The sequence below is a fragment of the Salminus brasiliensis genome, chromosome 13, assembly GCF_030463535.1.
Source record: "Salminus brasiliensis chromosome 13, fSalBra1.hap2, whole genome shotgun sequence".
NCBI lineage: Eukaryota > Metazoa > Chordata > Actinopteri > Characiformes > Bryconidae > Salminus > Salminus brasiliensis.
In genome coordinates this window covers 7,534,898-7,554,324 of record NC_132890.1, presented here as the reverse complement: position 1 = coordinate 7,554,324, position 19,427 = coordinate 7,534,898, and the positions used below count along the sequence as shown (strand labels likewise).

Genomic DNA, 19,427 nt, shown 5'->3' with positions numbered 1-19,427 from the left:
CTTTTTTAAAATACCTTTGGGTGATTTCAGAAGAAATAGTGATAGAGCAGGTGTCCCAATACTTTTGTCAAAGAGACAAAGAGTGTAGTTGAATAAGGGGACATTATTTGGTACATGGAAATGAAATAGTGTGAACTTCTAACACTGGCACACAGGGACCCACAGTAGGCTAAAAGCTAATGCTAGCCAAGTAACTTTTATCACTTCCTCGAAAACAAACAGGTCTACCACAGCTGAACCAAACTGGAGGAAAATTCCCATCAGGCGGGAAATCACAAAGATTATAAGGTAATACTCCAGAAAGCTGAACCTGGGGAAGCGAGTGGGGGCAAGGCTAACAAGTAAACCGGCTCACTGCACATTGCACTGAGAGGACACATTGAGAGGACATCATTTGTCATTTGTCAAGAGTAATTTGGGAGTAGTAACAGTACTTTTGTGACAGTGTGGAAACTTGTGCCGTAAACTAGCCAATAAAAGCTGATAGTAAAGCTCTACTAAAGCAAAAAACAGCACGTTTTTATTCTGAGGCAGAATAACGGGGTTGTAAATATCTATGTAGACAGAAGTGTTGTCTGTAGAGCCTTGAAGGATTTGTTTTTCCAAAATACAGTGAGAAAAGGCTGCTTAGAGAGCAAAGCAAGCCCTACCCTGTGTTAATAAAGAGCTCAGGGAGTGTAAATCTATGTTCACATCGGATTTCTCATTGTGTTCCTATTCTTTTGTCGGTTAGGGCTCGGGTTAGGATTTATACAGTGTGTTTGCTGTTAACACACTATTTATGTAAAGCTGCCTTGCGATACGTTAAAGTACAAGAGATGGCATATAAAGCTGAGCTAACGTGAGATACAGTAGGTGTGCCATGCGTTTTATTGATACCGGCGTCGTGGAGTCGTGCAGCTTCACAGAAACACGGCATCTACAAACAGTTAATCAACACAGCAAGCTCCCACAGAGGTGATAATTACATTTTTTCCCACGTAAACATGGATCATGCACACACACACTCTCACAAATTCACACACACACACACACACACGCACACACACACGTACATACATTTGCATAGGCATATACAGTAGATGTGCAGATGTGCAGCTTATGTGGTTCCCACTTCCAGGCAGTTGCTAGGCTGTTGCTATGCAGTCACTAAGATAAAACAAGGGTGTTTTGCTATGGTGGTTGTTAGGATTTTTGAGGTAGTTGCTAAGGTGTTGCTCGGTGGTTGCTGTGGTATCCTAGGAGGTTGCACCTATGTTGTTAAGTGGAAACACATCCAACAGGACAACTTTTACACATTATGGGCTGTACCGACTACCTCAAGGGGGCGCTATAACGTACCAGGTGGAACAAACTGTAACTTTTTTTTTGTTTAAATGAATTAAAAATGCTGTTACAGAAACACACACACACACACAAACACACACACACACACACACACACACACACAGACTATTTCCCATATACTTTTCACCTTACGCTGCCAGTCATAACTTTGGGGACACTTATTAAACTGGTTGTAAGATAGACGAAAGCATTTTTGACTAGAAAAGTGTTCTGGAGCTTTAGTGGTTTCCACTTCTAGGCAGTTGCTAGGCTGTTGCAACATGGTCAGTAGGGTAAAACTAGGGTTTTTTGGCTATGTGGTTGCTATGGTGTTGCTACATGGTTGCTAGGATATGTGAAATAGTAGCCATGGCATTGCATTGGTATCCTAGGTGGTTACTATTATGTTGTTTTCCATCTAGCGATTACTACTAGATGGAAACACATCCAACATGCTTTTGTTTACACACTACGGGGCTGGACCAGCTGCCTCAGGGGGGCGCTATACAACACTAGGTATTAAAAAAAAAACCTTGAACTTGCACGGTCGTCTGCTGAAACTAAATAAATGAGAAGAAATCTAGGTTCGACTCATGCCTATGGACTCCTGTTGCTTTTTTCTCCTCGTTGTATCGTACCTTGAGGTCCAAACCGTGGCGTAAACCGAACTGCGTGTCCTTTTGTGTACCTGTCCTTTTGCCAGCATCCATTATTTGTTGTTTAATTAGACACAATGTCATTCCATTGCATTTCCTCTGTTACACTGCCATTCCATTTGTACATATTTGCCCAGCATAAGTCCCTTGTTTTCAGTAATGGGCGTAATATTATGTGTACTCGATATAATTGAAAATCACTCAAGAGCAAATTAATACACAAAGCATTGTTAACGAGAGACAGAGGCGACGGTGAATCCTAATCTGCAGCCATTGTTGTGCGTGTTCACGCTTTCGCTTGGAATCTGTCAAGGTCGGCATGTGGCTGCAGTCATGTGGTCCTGCTTTCCAAAGAGGAACAAAGGGATCAGTTGATAACTACATAAACCGGCGGTGTGTCATGTACGTGTGATGCGTGATGCGCAGCTGGATGCTGCTCTCTGCTGCGTCTCTGGTGGGTTTCTGGCTGACGAACGCTGCCCTTTTTTGCTCCTGAATGTGTGAGAGGGAGGGGTGGCCTTGTCTTAGCTGTGTTTGCACTGCATGTTTTTTGCAGAGGAAGCAATGTCAGGCAAGGGAACAGCTTGCTTCAGAGAGAGAGGAGGCCAAAAAGGGAGAGCAGCGGGGTGTGGGGGGAGGCAGGGTAGAGAAAGGGAATGGAGGGATAAGGTTTCATTTCTGAATTACAGGCCGCAGAGGCGGAGGGGTGGAGAGGGCGGCTGTCACTGTGCCCCAGGGCACTGGACCACCTCTATTCAACCAGGGGCAATTACACGCTCCTAACACTGCTGCCTGCTCATCCCTCTGACACTCCCAGACATGCACCACACACACACACACACACACACACTGTCCCCAATACTTTCCACTTACGCTGCCAGTCAGAACTTTGGTGACACCTTTCAAATGAGCGCATGTGTATGTAGAACAGTTGCATAACCCAAGTGATTAGCACTTTCAGTGAGGCAGTTGCTAGGCTGTTGCTATGGAGTTGTTTAGTCACTACGGGAGCACTGTTTTAGTTTGGTGGTTACTATGATATTCCAGGTGGTTGCTATGAAGTCTTTTTGTTTCAAGTCATTGCTAGGTGGTTTCTATGGTGTTGCTGTGTGGTTGCTGTGGTATCTTTGCTTTGGTGGACTATAGTCCTGTTCCTCCCTCCTTCTTTCTGCATCCTGAGCCACAGCCTCACCTCATCCGTGGCTTTTTGTGCCCTCTCCCTCCTTTCCGGCACTTTCTCCAGGCATTAATAAGTTCTAGCTCCTGAACCCCTCCTCCCTCTTCACACTGCGTAGGCAGGAGAATGGGTGTTGCAGGAGAGCAATTTTGTGGCTTTACGCTGCAGCACACACCACCGCGGGCCTGGAATCAGGGTCAGCTCCGACGATTATTATCAGCGCCATACACCGCTGTCCTGTTATTTGTTCGCTGTGTTTTGAAGTGGGATTTGCGGCGAACGGCATGCTGTGCTGGGAGCGTTGCGGTTTAACCAAGATGGGAAAGGCTGAGAAAGTGCAACTATAATCATGGGTGTACTTCAATCCCGGAGTGTAGTTTACGGCAAGGAATAGTGCTGTGAGGAGAGGGCAGAAAATAGTAACACTGTGAGAGACAGCGCTAATGACTCTTCAGCAATGCAGATTAGCTTCACTCTTAGCTTCCCTGCAAATCCACACTGTTCTAAAAGGATAGGCTGTAAACTGTAACTTTTTCTCTGGCACACAAAAATACACTGAGCTCAGACGTCATACTCAGTTGGCATGAAAACACTGGGCACAAATGTCAATCATTCAGTTTATTTGCATTGGCGTATTAACTTTACATGTTTTCTAAGTTGAGTATTGACTTTGGTTGAGGGGAAAAATGCTCAGATGCGATGTCCGAACCCAATTACAACCCTGTTAGTTTGCCTCAGAATGAAACACGCTGATTATCTTTTTATAGTGGGCTTAAAGACTGAAAAAATGATGAGAAAAGATGAGCTCTGCCTTTATTGGCTGGTTTATGGCACAGTGAAGGCCCAAAGGAGCTGCACAGCATTGGCATAGCCTAGCATTGTGTATAGCCCTATAAGAAGAGCCCTGTAATTATTCTAGGGGAGTGCTGGTCTCCTCCCAGTGCAAAGAGAGATGTAGAAATGACCCGATCAGCTATGGTTTAGGTTTTAGCCATGGCACTTCCAGAGGGGCACTTTCTTACCTGTCTGTCAGCTGTTTTCACCATGGGAAGCTTTCCACAGCTGGGGTTTACTGAATGCTGCTTTCCTCAGGCACCACTTTCCCCCAGCACTGAGTGGCATTTTTTTTTAACTATCGTTAGCTTTTGGCTTGGCACTCGTAAGCTTCCCTGGCTTTACAGAATTAGAGCTCACTTTCTACGGCCACTGGCACTGGAAAACTAGCAGGGTCTGGCAGTGATGTGCGTCATAGGGAAAGATAACTGTCTTAGAAAAATGTCTGCAAGTATCAACAACAGCATGTTTCCCAAAGTAGCTGTTGCATTTTGCCGCAGCTTTAAGTGTTAAAGGGCTTTTGCTAGTGGGCTGGGTGTGGACTGTACACTTCGGTCATACACCCAGTTTGAAATGCAGGGTTTTAAACTGACCCGCTCTCTATATATTCGAATAGGAATTCTAGAGGAAAATCCTGCCTTGCATTTGTTCAATCTCCTTGGCCAGAAGAAGTAAGCTTTGGTTGAGGATAGGTAAAAAAAAACTGAGAGGCAGAACCTCTGGGGGGGTTGGGGGGGTAGCCGGCTGCTAATGGCAATGTCAGTAAAATTGGCTGTCTCACAGACGCTGCCATTCTGCCGCTCTGCTTTCCCTGAAGTACATTATGCATCAATTCAGCAACAAGTAGAGTTGGGAGTGGGGAGTGCAAATATCTGAATTTTAAGCTAGCTGTTTGATTTGCATTTGTGTCAGGATGTTTGTTTATCTGTCTGCTCTCTATAGGAACAGCAAAGAAACATCCAATAGAGAGACATCTCTATACAGCACCATGCTAAGCTGCCTCATTGAATTGTCCCAGTAGCAACGATCGCACCATGAGTTCATCTGCCTAACTGCATATACTCAAGCTATTAAATCCCTTGTTGAATAGTTTTAGCTGAGGTAGAGTAATGAAGACTGCAAGATCTGAAATGTGAGGTAGAGTATTGAATAATGCAGGGTATGAACTGTGAGGCAGTAGACTAACAAAGACTGCAAGGTCTGAACTGTGAGGTAGAGTAATAAAGATGGTCTGAAATGTGAGGTAAAGTAACGAAGACTGCAAGGTCTGAACTGTGAAGTAGAGTAATGAAAATGGCAAGGTCTGAACTGTCAGGTAGAGTAATGAAGACTGCAAGGTCTGAACTGTGAGGTAGTGGAGTAACAATGACCGCACGGTCTGAAATGTGAGGTAAAGTAATGAAGACTGCAAGGTCTGAACTGTGAGGTAGTGGATTACCAAAGACTGCAAGATCTGAACTGTGAGGTAGAGTAAGGAAGACTGCAAGGTCTGAACTGTGAGGCTATAATTTTATACATTATTCTGTTCAGCAAAGTTCAGCTGTCAAACTGCCAAAGCATCATAGAACACTTCTTCTGGCAAAGCAGCTCATGTCTCATGAAGCTGGTCAGTAAAAGCTGGTTTGCTTGTTGCATCAGGCAACCTGAATCATCATGTGATCTTTTATATGTGCCCCAACATAATGAACAAGATCTGTGTGTTGTGTTTCTAGCTATCCATTCAGTGAATGTGTGAGAAAAGCAACGTCACTCCAGCAGAATTCCAGATAAAAAAATCAGGGACGTTGTTTGTAAACTTCAAACTTTGTGACAAGTTTAAAGATAATGCTTTGATCCCTGTGTTGTACTTCTCTTGTCTTTTCTCCCTCCAGACCTCGCTCTTCCCTTTTCTCTTGGCCGGGTATCTAACTCTATCTCTCGCTCACATACACCTTCTCCATCATTTTCTCATCCTGCCTCAATCTCTGCCCTGTTCTTTCCCATTACAAAGCCTATCACACAGTTCTGGGGCCTCCCTGGGGTGAATGAGATCCGGGAGCCATATTGATTTCCCTAGATGACTGTAATAGAGGATGTGCTACATGTGACACGAGCCTTGCTACTGAAGTGCTGCTGGTCTACAGAACAAGGAACCTTGTGCTACTGTGCTGTACACTGTACAGTTATTTTGGGAGGGGGCAGTATCGACTATTTTATTGTAATGCATAGATACTTGAATTGCCATCTACTCTCTCCCCAGGAGAGATGCTCAAACAACCTCTGTCACCTTTGTTATCATGCTCTACCCTAACTACCTCAACTACCTACGCTTTTACCATACTTAACTACATCAGGACCTACCATCTTTAAAATACTTAGCTACCTCAGATACCACAGTTGCTGACTACCTCAGCTACCCCATACTTTCCTACCTCAGCTACCACCATACTTTACTACCTCAGTTACTCCATACTTTACTACCTCAGCTACTATCATACTTTACTACCTCAGCTACCCCCATACTTTACTACCTCAGCTACCACCAAACTTTACTACCTAAGCTACTATAATATTTTACTACCTCAGCTACCACCATACTTTACTACCGCTGCCATCTCCATACTTTACTACCTCAGCTCCCCCCATACTTTCCTACCTCAGCTACTCCATACTTTACTACCTCAGCTACTATCATACTTTACTACCTCAGCTACCACCATACTTTACTACCTCAGCTACTATCATACTTTCCTACCTCAGCTACCCCCATACTTTCCTACCTCAGCTACTCCATACTTTACTACCTCAGCTACTCCATACTTTACTACCTCAGCTACTATCACACTTTACTACCTCAGCTACCACCAAACTTTACTACCTAAGCTACTATAATATTTTACTACCTCAGCTACTATCATACTTTACTACCTCAGCTACCCCCATACTTTCCTACCTCAGCTACCCCATAATTTACTACCTCAGCTACCATCATACTTTACTACCTCAGCTACTATCATACTTTACTGCCTCAGCTACCACCATACTTTACTACCTCAGCTACTATCATACTTTACTACCTCAGCTACCCCATACTTTACTACCTCAGCTACCACCATACTTTACTACCTCAGCTACTATCATACTTTCCTACCTCAGCTACTATCATACTTTACTACCTCAGCTACCACCATACTTTACTACCTCAGCTACTATCATACTTTCCTACCTCAGCTACTATCATACTTTACTACCTCAGCTACCCCATACTTTACTACCTTAGCTTCACCATACTTTACTACCTCAGCTACCCCATACTTTACTACCTCAGCTCCACCATACTTTACTACCTCAGCTTCACCATACTTTACTACCTCAGCTACCCCATACTTTACTACCTCAGCTCCACCATACTTTACTACCTCAGCTACCCCATACTTTACTACCTCAGCTTCACCATACTTTACTACCTCAGCTACTATCATACTTTACTACCCTGAGCTCCACCATACTTTACTACCTCAGCTACCACCATACTTTACTACCTCAGCTACTATCATACTTTACTACCTCAGCTACCCCATACTTTACTACCTCAGCTCCACCATACTTTACTACCTCAGCTACCCCATACTTTACTACCTCAGCTTCACCATACTTTACTACCTCAGCTACTATCATACTTTACTACCCTGAGCTCCACCATACTTTACTACCTCAGCTACCCCATACTTTACTACCTCAGCTTCACCATACTTTACTACCTCAGCTACCCCATACTTTACTACCTCAGCTCCACCATACTTTACTACCTCAGCTACCCCATACTTTACTACCTCAGCTTCACCATACTTTACTACCTCAGCTACTATCATACTTTACTACCCTGAGCTCCACCATACTTTACTACCTCAGCTACCACCATACTTTACTACCTCAGCTACTATCATACTTTACTACCTCAGCTACCACCATACTTTACTACCTCAGCTACTATCATACTTTCCTACCTCAGCTACTATCATACTTTACTACCTCAGCTACTATCATACTTTACTACCTCAGCTACCCCAATACTTTCCTACCTCAGCTACCCCATAATTTACTACCTCAGCTACCATCATACTTTACTACCTCAGCTACTATCATACTTTACTGCCTCAGCTACCACCATACTTTACTACCTCAGCTACTATCATACTTTACTACCTCAGCTACCCCATACTTTACTACCTCAGCTACCACCATACTTTACTACCTCAGCTACTATCATACTTTCCTACCTCAGCTACTATCATACTTTACTACCTCAGCTACCCCATACTTTACTACCTTAGCTTCACCATACTTTACTACCTCAGCTACCCCATACTTTACTACCTCAGCTCCACCATACTTTACTACCTCAGCTTCACCATACTTTACTACCTCAGCTACCCCATACTTTACTACCTCAGCTCCACCATACTTTACTACCTCAGCTACCCCATACTTTACTACCTCAGCTTCACCATACTTTACTACCTCAGCTACTATCATACTTTACTACCCTGAGCTCCACCATACTTTACTACCTCAGCTACCACCATACTTTACTACCTCAGCTACTATCATACTTTACTACCTCAGCTACCCCATACTTTACTACCTCAGCTCCACCATACTTTACTACCTCAGCTACCCCATACTTTACTACCTCAGCTTCACCATACTTTACTACCTCAGCTACTATCATACTTTACTACCCTGAGCTCCACCATACTTTACTACCTCAGCTACCCCATACTTTACTACCTCAGCTTCACCATACTTTACTACCTCAGCTACCCCATACTTTACTACCTCAGCTCCACCATACTTTACTACCTCAGCTACCCCATACTTTACTACCTCAGCTTCACCATACTTTACTACCTCAGCTACTATCATACTTTACTACCTCAGCTTCACCATACTTTACTACCTCAGCTACTATCATACTTTACTACCCTGAGCTCCACCATACTTTACTACCTCAGCTACCACCATACTTTACTACCTCAGCTACTATCATACTTTACTACCTCAGCTACCACCATACTTTACTACCTCAGCTACTATCATACTTTCCTACCTCAGCTACTATCATACTTTACTACCTCAGCTACTATCATACTTTACTACCTCAGCTACCCCATACTTTACTACCTCAGCTACCCCATACTTTACTACCTCAGATTCACCATACTTTACTACCTCAGCTACCCCATACTTTACTACCTCAGCTCCATTATTCTTTATTACCTCATCGACATCCATACTACTAATCATGATAGCTAAGGTAGTTTAGTATGGCGAGAAGGATGTTAGATAATATAGGAAAGGCTGGTAGTACCTGAGGTGGTCAAAGATGTAGTTGATGTGGCGCAACACAGAACACCACTACCTGCCAATGAGCTACCACACCATGTGGGAGACTGGGGCTCGATTCCAGGTCTGGGTGGCTGTGCTGCGCTACACCAATAAGAGTCCTTGGGCAAGACTCCTAACACTATATTGTGAATTTCCCCACTGCGGGACTAATAAAGGATTATCTTATTATCTTATCTTATTGGCCCACCTCTGTAATACGAGTAACCTTGTAAGATGCTATGGATAAGAGCGTCAGATAAATGCCGTAAATGTAAAGTAAGGACAAAGTGTGATCGCTAAGGCTGTTAACTGTGGCAAAACAGTGATAGCTAAGGTAGTAAAGTATGGTAAAGAGGTTGGATGATCTTTACCATACTTCACTGTCTTTACCTTTTAACTACACCAAATGTGCAGCCCAACCTAATGCCCAGCAGCTAAATTAGGCCAGTGATTATGTTTAAATGAATGTTCTTTAGAGTCCAGCAGTCACATACAGCTTTTTGATTGACTCTCATTGTGACTCATCTGGTGCAGCTGTGCCTCTAAAATCACCCTTCCCATTGACTTCTTTTCTGGGAGAGAGAGAGAGAGAGAAAGCTACATAGACAAAGCAGTTGGAGTCACACCAGACCCAGTTATTTCCTGCTGTCTGGCCTGTATGCTGTTCACAGGTGAACTCCAGTGCAGAGTGTTAGTCAGGTACATCATTAGGTACATCTATCAGAATGAGGTTTAATACAATTCAGAGGTGCAGAAGTCAGAAGTGTGACCAATCACAAATCAGTACTGGGGCTGAAAGGAATTAGTGAATAAATGTTAATGACTAAAATGTACAGAGGAAAAAGGGAAATGCCTTTGCTCAATAATGCTCTTGAGTAGAACTATAATTAAGTATATATGTCTGGCTGCCTACCAACTTCTTCCCTTTATAACAACTATTGGACAAAAGTTTTAATTAAAGGTTTTGTGTGTGTGTATGTGTGTGTGTGTGTCTGTGTGTGTTTAATTTCTCATCTAATTCACTTGTGGCCACATCCCATGTATCACAAGTCTGTGAAGAAAAAGAGCAAAAGTTTCCTCCAAAATAAAACTGTGTCTTTCAAACTTCACAATTCGTAGCACCATTGAACCTCAGTGATCTCAAAGGAGAGGAGTAGCAGACAGCCGTCTGGGATTCTGTTTACGGCTGTCGAAGAGAGCGATCGTGCAGCCCTTCTCTCCCAGTTAAATTGCCGCCGAGTGCAGTATGGTGTCTCCTAGCCTCAGATGTTTCATGGGCACAGTCGGGGCTGGAACATGCACTCCTGTGGAAAAGCACTGCCTAACAAGATTTCTTGGACAAATTCATCAGTTCTGGCTGTCTGGCTGCTTTCAGTGCACCTGTTATTGTCATTCAAGGTGGTCAGACCTTCGACCTTCTAGGCCACTATAAGGGTATAAAAAGGAAGTCACATTTTAGGCTAACTGTAAGTATATTCCTGTTACCAGCTTATTTTTGCATGTGGGGCTCACATGGGTAAAATGTGTGCTAGGTGGGTTTCAGGTGGGCATGGGTTCTGAGTGGGTTTGGACATTTGTGGTTGCTGGGACCCAGTTGGACTTCCCAAATGGGCCCCTTCGTTACAGCCCAGTCTAATCTCACATGGATCCCATCTATGCCCCAGTGTTCAATGTACAGTTCTGAGGCGCCAGTGCTTAGCCCCTCCTGGTCCCATCACTTATCTGGTGGGCATTCATATGTGGGGCCAATATGGAACCCGAGGCTAAACATATAGGCCCTACTTGGACATGTTAGCTAGGATGCGCCTTTAATAGATGGTTCAGATTGACTGTGAAAGCACTGTCCTTCAGTATTTATATAACTTCAGTAATGAACAGCTGAGCCTGAGCAGTTTGAGCCAAATTATCTTCAGGACAGCTTTCACTGCTACTTAGGCTGAGTCTTAAATGCTTGGCACTATGGCACTATATAGGTCATGAAAATCATCATTTCTGTACACACTGTCAAGGAGTTTAAAGCCAAGTCAGCTTAAAATAAGTTAAGTTAGCTTGGTTTGTTTGTCCTAACTCACATTTCATTTGGGATTTAATCTATGTGTACTGACCTCTTATGGACATAGATTGCACTTCTTGGGTGTAGAATCAGCAGTTAGTGACTCCCATTTGGGTCATTGCGATTCATACCCATGTTAAAGTTCTTGACGTACTAGATCTTAGGATGCCTACATTCTATTCACATTAAAGATAGATATGGATGACTAGTCCACATCTATGTGAACCATTAAGTCAAAACATTGAGACCTGTTTTGTGAATATCCTTGCTTGGACTTTAACAGCTTTGCACCAATTTTCTTGGATCTATTAGGGAATTTGGTGCACAGCTTAGTATGAGGATACCAGATGATGCACACTGGTTCCATCCCAGCCAACATGAGCACTTACATGGGTGGAACATGGGCTAAGTGTTTTCCAGGTGTGCATGTGCTCTGAGTGGGTTTGTACATGCGTTTGGCCTGTCCCACTCAACCCAGATGGGGTCCATGCTTAACCCCTTTCTGGTCCCTTCACTGACCCTGGTGGGCATCCATATGTGGGGTCACAATGGAACTTTCCAGGTGGAAATGTCCCATATGAACATGTCTAGCTGGGATGACTAACATGTAGCCCCAGTTTTGGCATGAAGGCCAAAAGTTTTCACTCTTGCAACATTCTACATAACACATTAGGCACACAGCACTGAAGGCCACGGGCATGCCATACTTTTTCCACTGGAGTGTAAACCCCAGAACTCTCTGTGCCTCTGTGCTGGGAGCAAACATCTGTTCAGCAGATAGGCTGCTCTGGGCAAGAATTAACTAATAATCTGTCATTCTTCTCATGCAGATGGATGGATTCATGGAGTTTGGCTCTCCAATTCCACTAAACCCCCTTTGGCTTAACTAAAAATGTAATTGTCACATGCTCATTTTGTTTTTAGCTAGACCCCCTACTGTACCTTGATTGCTATATCTGAAGGCAGTTCTATAATTAGGAACCAAAAATACTGGCCTTGAAACGCTCCCACCTTCTTTGAGGATATTTTAGTGCGGCATTATGAAATCGTTTAAGAATGCAGAGATAGTTAATGCAGTGTTAGCTGCAGGCGAAAGTGCCCGATATTAAATTAGCCGCTCTAGTCAGGCATTTGATGAGACATTTTCCATTTCTCCGTTCTGTTCTTGGGCTCATATAGAGAGACAGTGAGACGGAGGCTGATCTCGCCCGTCCTGATCTCATACTCCAGATAAGATGAGCAGAGCTGATAATACAGTAATGGAGACCCACAGGTTCATGGGTAGCCGTTTGGAGGTCCTCCCATTAAACCTTCCGATGCAGTTAACATTGATCCTGCCTTGGCACCAGAGAGAATATGGAGTTCATAAAGGAAGACAATAGCCCCTGAATTGTGCCCAGCTTTGAAATGATTACCTTCTAATTGCCGGGTTGGTGATTTGCATTCACTCGCCGGCCGGTCCTATTAACCAATTAGATGTGCTCCTTGATTTATGTGTGTGCTGATGGAAGTTGATGGCTTTGTCATGGGCCATATTGACACGTGCTAAATGCCTCCAAGCACTCTTGATTTTTATGAGAGTAACTCCAGAGACAGGTTAACGGAACAATAATTACCAACTTTATTAACGGCGGAGAAGGCGCTAATGGAGATTAGCTCGGCCATTTGATTAGAGCAATGAGCTTAAAAATAGTTACAGCATTAAAAGACCTTTTTTTTATGTTAGAAAAGATTTATTCATTAAGTACCTCTGGATTTACGGGGACTTTGTCTGACATGGAGACTTAAGTGGATAGGTCTTATTTAAAAATTCTCTGATTGCGCCGATAGCACAGGCACTGAGCCATTTGATGGGGAACAAATAAAACCTTTAAAAAATAACAGTTTTCTTTTAGCCCCTATGTTTAGCTCCACTGTTGGTATTTATAGTAAAGTTAATTGGAGATACTGTATCATTCCGTTTTTTCACGTCGTCTCGACAGAAGGCCTTTTCTGGAGCAGAGTTAAACGCATTCCAGACACGCAATCCTGGTGAATTTACACAGTCGCAGAATTTAATTGAGCAGCACTTTGGTTTGCCTAGAAGGGGATTATTGAAGTGCTTATTTTCAGCTCAGAGCCAACATTGCAAATTACATACCACTGCCCAGTATATTAAAGTCTACACACCTAGATGAATACTGATGCAAATGAATGCCACTGAAAACATATAGCAGTGATATGGAGTCATTACTTATCCCCAGTGTACTTTCCAGCCACGGTGACCTTCACTACACTGTCTCTAGTAAAGATGAGAAATTCCGATGAACAAATCTTACAGTTTGCTTTGCACAACCACCCTACAGTGATTATTGGTCCATGCACTACAGGTTCTACAGGTTAGGCTCTAATGTGACTTGACTGGGGGCCTCATACTTTCTCTGTGGTCCACTTTGACATTTGTGTGCTTTTATGTTTCAAAAAAACAGCAAAAAGTTTTGCGTTTCCCAGTTTTTTTTTGGAAATTTCTCTTGTAGAATTAAACCAACTTTCCGTCTAACCCTATCAACCACATCAGTGTGTTATGGTCTTAAGCCCTGTTTAGGGATTAGGTTTACCAGTATGGAGTTCATTCAAGTCTGTGGCAAACCTCAGGTGTCGTACAGCAAGTGCAGTGAATGTGTGTCCAGTGATTGTAGATTGTATACAGACACCTGTCTGGGAGGTCCACAGGTCCACTGGGAGGTCAACTGGTTAGTCAGTAGCACAGGCTTTAAATGCACCATGAAGACAAAAGAACACTCTAAGAAACTCTGAGAAAAGATTCTGAGAAGAGAAAAGTCACTGAACCTGAAACATTTCAATTAAATCCAACATTCAGAAACGAAAGGAATTTTGCACATGTGTAGCCATCCTAGGCCATCCTCACAAACTGAGTGACTGTGCACTTCTTTAAATATTAAAAAATTAAAAATATATTTACAAAAATAATGTCTAATGTAACCAAAAATGGTTCTTTTATGGCAGTACTTAACCTCTTCATAGGCCCACACTGTCATGGCGTGTACGGCCAGACAAACAGAGTTGAACCCTCGCAGAGATGGATCAAAGCAAGAAGGTTGATTAACTAAAACAAGTACAACACAAAGGGCCATGAAATGTGGGGTGCAGCAACTAAGGGCAAAACAGTAAGCAAACATGGAAACAAAATGGCAAACACAACAAACCTGGGACTGGAAGGAGGCAGGGAGCTGAGCGTGGAGAACAGATAGTAACAAGGGGAGAACCAAGGAAGGAGCCAGAACAGAGAACCACAAGCCTATCTGTGAACAAAAGAGGAGTAGCTGGGGAGCCAGCCACTAGACCGAAGGGAAAGGCAGACCTAACCTGACTTTGCAGCGTGCTGCCCTGAACATAGGTCGCCTTGGAACCAAAATAGAAGCGAACGTAGAATAGCCAACCTGAACGCGTGTGGAACCTCTGAGCATCCCAGGGATTCCAACAGAGTCAATTCACGCCAGTGAACAAAGGGGGTAACGCTCCTGAAGTACTCCCAGTCCCAGGTGCGACACATGAACAAAACCATGACCAATGAATCAACACAAAAGAACATGAATCAACTCAATAGAACACAAATGAACTGGAAATGAGCCTGTGGGCGGCAGCTTGGGATCGCCGTGGGGGAGGGCACGATGACAAGGGCCTGACACACATTTCATTTCTTCACTATAATAACCACATTACTGTCATAATAAACAAGGCCCTAAAACAGAACCATGTAGAATTATTACTGAATAGTAAACCCAGGGTTGAGGAGGTTAAGGAACCCGTTGTAGCACCTGTATTTTTAAAAGTTTAGCCTTCAGCTTCTACCTGCTCACATCCACTGTTAAACATATAGGTGCCAAAAATGCAGATACAAGGTTTATGTGCGACAGCAACAGTGTGTAAAACCATTAGTTATGTGTTGATAATTTTAAATGATGTGTTAGGAAGAGGAAGAGAAAGTGCAAAGAGAGAGAGAGAGAGTGAGAGACACAAAGCAAGTGCCTTTTAGCTTGATTTGACTGAACAGTGAAGTGGAACAGCTCAGCATGGCTGCTGATGTCACCAGAGAGTCCTTCCACACATCCCGGTGTCTGTAATTAATCATTAGAGTTGCGCTGCTTTACTGCCTGCTAATGTCCTCTCTTCCTTAACAACAACTGCAGGAGAGAAGCCCACCCCGTTCTCACTGCCTCTAATTGCCTCTCCCCCATTTACTCAAGATAGTCATAATTATTTTTGACCACGTTTTCCCATATTCCCTCCTTTCCCTCATTCATTCTGAGCTGCCACAGACTTTATGTTGGGTGGACGAGTATAATAAAAGTGAACATTAAAGGTTACGGGCATTGCCAGAGGCCATTAACTGTGAAAGATAGCTGTGACTCAGTCGTGGCCCACGCCCGGTGACCGAAGCCATCACCCCGGCTTCGTTTGCAGCCCACTTCAGCAAGTGGCTCAGTGCATTCAGATTAGAGATGGGAGGGAGGTGGAAGGTGCGGGGATGGCCCGAGACCTCCGCAGCACAGGTACAGTCGTACCTCTGACCACAGTGTTGAAAAACTGGCTCTGAGGGTGCTGTGGTGATGATAGATCAAGCACTGACAGGAGGTCAGTTCATCTGCAGGGACGGTGTCTCTTTTTAAGTGCAGTAAAGGCTCAGAGATAGGTGAGCTGAGGTGGCTGCATATCTTGTAGTGAACTTTGAGTCTTGGAAAATCATTAGAATAAATAAAAATATGCATTGAAGCATTACTTTTGATTGTATATGTATGTTGATGTGTTGGCTTAACCACTTCCAGACCTTTTCCAGAGGCACCCCAAATAGTCCAGTAGTCCTGTTTACCATCCAGCACCAGCTAATCAATACTTCATCAGGTGAAATCAAGTGTGCTGTGTGTAATAGCAGAAGCGCATCCAGGAGAACCAAACCTGGGTCTTTTTAGCCATCTCAAAAGATATCAATAACATTTATGAAAACAAAAAATCCATCATAATTATACTGTACTAACGTTTATTAGATTTTATTTCAATGTTACATAAAAAAACAGTCACCAGTATCATGGATTACTAGTATTTTGTCCAGTTTACCAGTTGGCTGGTTTTATACCCTGAAGTGGAAGGTGGTGGGGGTGAGGGCAGTGAAGGAACACTGCTTTCTCCTCCCACAACATTCACAGATAAGGGTGACCTTGAACAAGGCACCTAACCCCAAAATATCATGTTTATTAGATTTTATTTCAATGTTACATAACAAACAGTCACCAGTATCACAGATGACCAGTATTTTGTCCAGTTTACTACAGAAAGCAAAATTATTCAGACTGTTTGACTGGTAATATAGAGAACATTATACATATGAAATTTGAAAGTGAAACAGTACTCTGTAATAATTTTAGCCACCTAAGCAAATTGTTTAAACTCCTGGAAGTTTATTTTGGCATGTAAAAGCCTCATATTCCATTAGAATTATATTATATAGAATTATATATAATTTTTACAAAATACAAAATTTTTCTTAACTTTGAATGGAAGTCCATGTGAAATTTAAAGAATGGAGAAAATGTACAAAAATGGAGATACATGTTTTTCACAGGACAGCACCAATATACAACTGTGGTTATATGAAGTAGTGGGTGTCATTTGAGCTTGAGCTTATCCAAAGTACTGAATTTGGTTCCAGATTTCTTCCAGGACCTGATTTTACTATTTCTACCAGTTCTACAGTTATGTAATGCACTGTTAATAACATAAAAACAGCAAAGAGCATTTCTTTGAAAAAAAAATTAGAATGGTCACACTGCTTAAGCGGTTTGACTACCAGGCAGTGGCTAGGGTGTTAAGTCATGGTCACTAGGGTGCTATGGGGTTGCTAGGTGGTTGCTTCGGTACTGCAGGTGGTTGGTTGGGTGCACAAACATTTGCACCCCATTCATTCATTCAGTCAAAAAGCTGCTAGTACAAGGAAACTATACGGTCAGACGGAAATCTGAGTGACTCGGATTGAACATTCTGGAGTTAGAACAGTGCTGATATCTAGAAAACTGGGGGACGAGATGTGAGAGTCTGCTCAGAAAAACAGCTTCTTAAATGTATAGATTTTTTCTTGTGTTAATCAGCTTTTTTTCTTGCCATTTGCAAAGTTCTGTGTGTAGCGATTTCCTAGATATTGTATGTGTGTGCTAACTTTAGAACTGGTCATGCTTTGTTCTAGGTACCACAGTGATGACGATGACTGCTTTCGACGCTGACGATCCGAACACAGACAACGCTGTTCTGCGCTACATTATTTTGAGGCAATCACCCGAGAAGCCCTCACCAAACATGTTCTACATTGACCCGGAAAGAGGCGACATCGTCACTGTGATCTCACCCTCCCTGCTGGACAGAGAGGTACGTGCTTGTGCTTGTTTGCCTGCTTGTTCCTTGGATTACATGGCAACATATGAAACACTCATGAAAATAAAGTTGCTGCAAGGGGTTCTTTAAGCCATGCAACAGAAGATCCTTATTTTAATGACCTTTGAAACTGGAAAAGAAACTTTACACCCACTTTGTTTTTACTTTTGAAAGGTTCACACACACACATACACACACTCACATCTCTTTTACAAAAGTGGTTCCTCTATGCATTGTTTAACCACCTCTCACCTTGTACGTAGACCCACACCTTCACTCATTACTACATTACTGTCAAATTTAACAATAACTTTATAGGCCCTAAAATAGAACATTGTGGGACACCATAAAATATACCATCCCTAATAATCCAATTAGTCACTAACGATTTTTGCAATGGGATTGATAGCTGAATAGTAAAACTAGGATTCACAAGGTTGAAGAACCCTTTATAGCACCTTTATTTGTAAAAGTCTAGGCCTTCAGCTTCCACCTACTTGCGTACACTTAAAAGTAAAGGTACTAAAATGGTGCATGAAAGGAGTGATGACTTAGAAGAACCACTTTTTTTTGGTTCCCTAATCAACCATATGGATTTTCAATGGAAGCTGATTCTTAATGCAGACCACCTTTAAAAGGTTCCTTTTTGGCATCGCTCCAAAGAACCCATTTTGGCGCATGCATTTCTAGGAGTGTGTGTTTCAGGCGCTATAGATGCTGCTGTGGAGCGTTTTTTAAAATTTATTATTATTGTATTATCTACTCTTAAGATGCCTTTTAAAGCAGAGGCTTTATAGGAGCTATCACTATGGGTGTGTGTAGACCGCAGAACTAGGTATGGAGGAGAATTGGGGGGTCGGGGGTGCAGAAGGTTGAGTGGTGTTAGTGGCGAATGCTAATGAGAGACTGCAGGCAGCGCTTTGCCGTCTCCTAACCAGCGCGAGACAACAGTATGATTGCTTTTTCAGTGGGGTGACGAATGCAGGAACATCAATTCGGCCCGCTGCTGGAAGAGGAATATTAGCTGTTGTCAGACACTTAGAGCATGGTTTAATTGAGGTTATACACACTTAGCCACCAGTATCGGCTGTGTCCGACAAGGCCAGCAGAAAACCCGTCAGCTGGAACAGCGAACAACTTTCATGAGATAAACATGTCAATGCTCATCAACTGGAAATGAACATTGAGGACCCTGAATGTATATACATAGTGTCTGTTTGATGGTCTACAAGCCAGAATCACAGAGGCCTGGTAGACTCCACTCTGGTGGAGCTTTAGGTGGGCATACATGGTTCTGCTGGAGCATCTTGTCTATCAGATGTCTAGGCAAAGATGTCATGGCTGGAGACAATCTGAACACCCTGTGGAAGCACAAGCTTTCTGTGAAAGGGAAATACAGCAAAATAGCAGACATGTGCCTGGAAAACTCTGCACTGGAGGACCATTAGATGGACATGCATGGTTCCCTGGTGTTCTACTGGAGCTTTATGTATTCTGTAGTTCCGCTTCAGACCAGCGCTCATGTGTGTAACGTGTGGCAGGTGCTCCACGTGCTGTGTTCAAGGTGGCGTCAGGTGTGTTGACTGGAGAC

At 43.1% G+C, this 19,427-nt stretch overlaps 1 protein-coding gene across 1 annotated transcript in view; it reads left to right on the top strand.

Annotated features, from left to right (window-relative positions):
- The window catches only part of cdh13 (cadherin 13, H-cadherin (heart)), a 487,795-nt gene that overhangs the window by 304,714 nt on the left and 163,654 nt on the right, over positions 1–19,427 (top strand). The window contains exon 7 of the mRNA XM_072694879.1: positions 17,652–17,830. Within this exon, the coding sequence (XP_072550980.1) occupies positions 17,652–17,830 (179 nt within the window). The remainder of the gene's footprint in view (positions 1–17,651; positions 17,831–19,427) is intronic.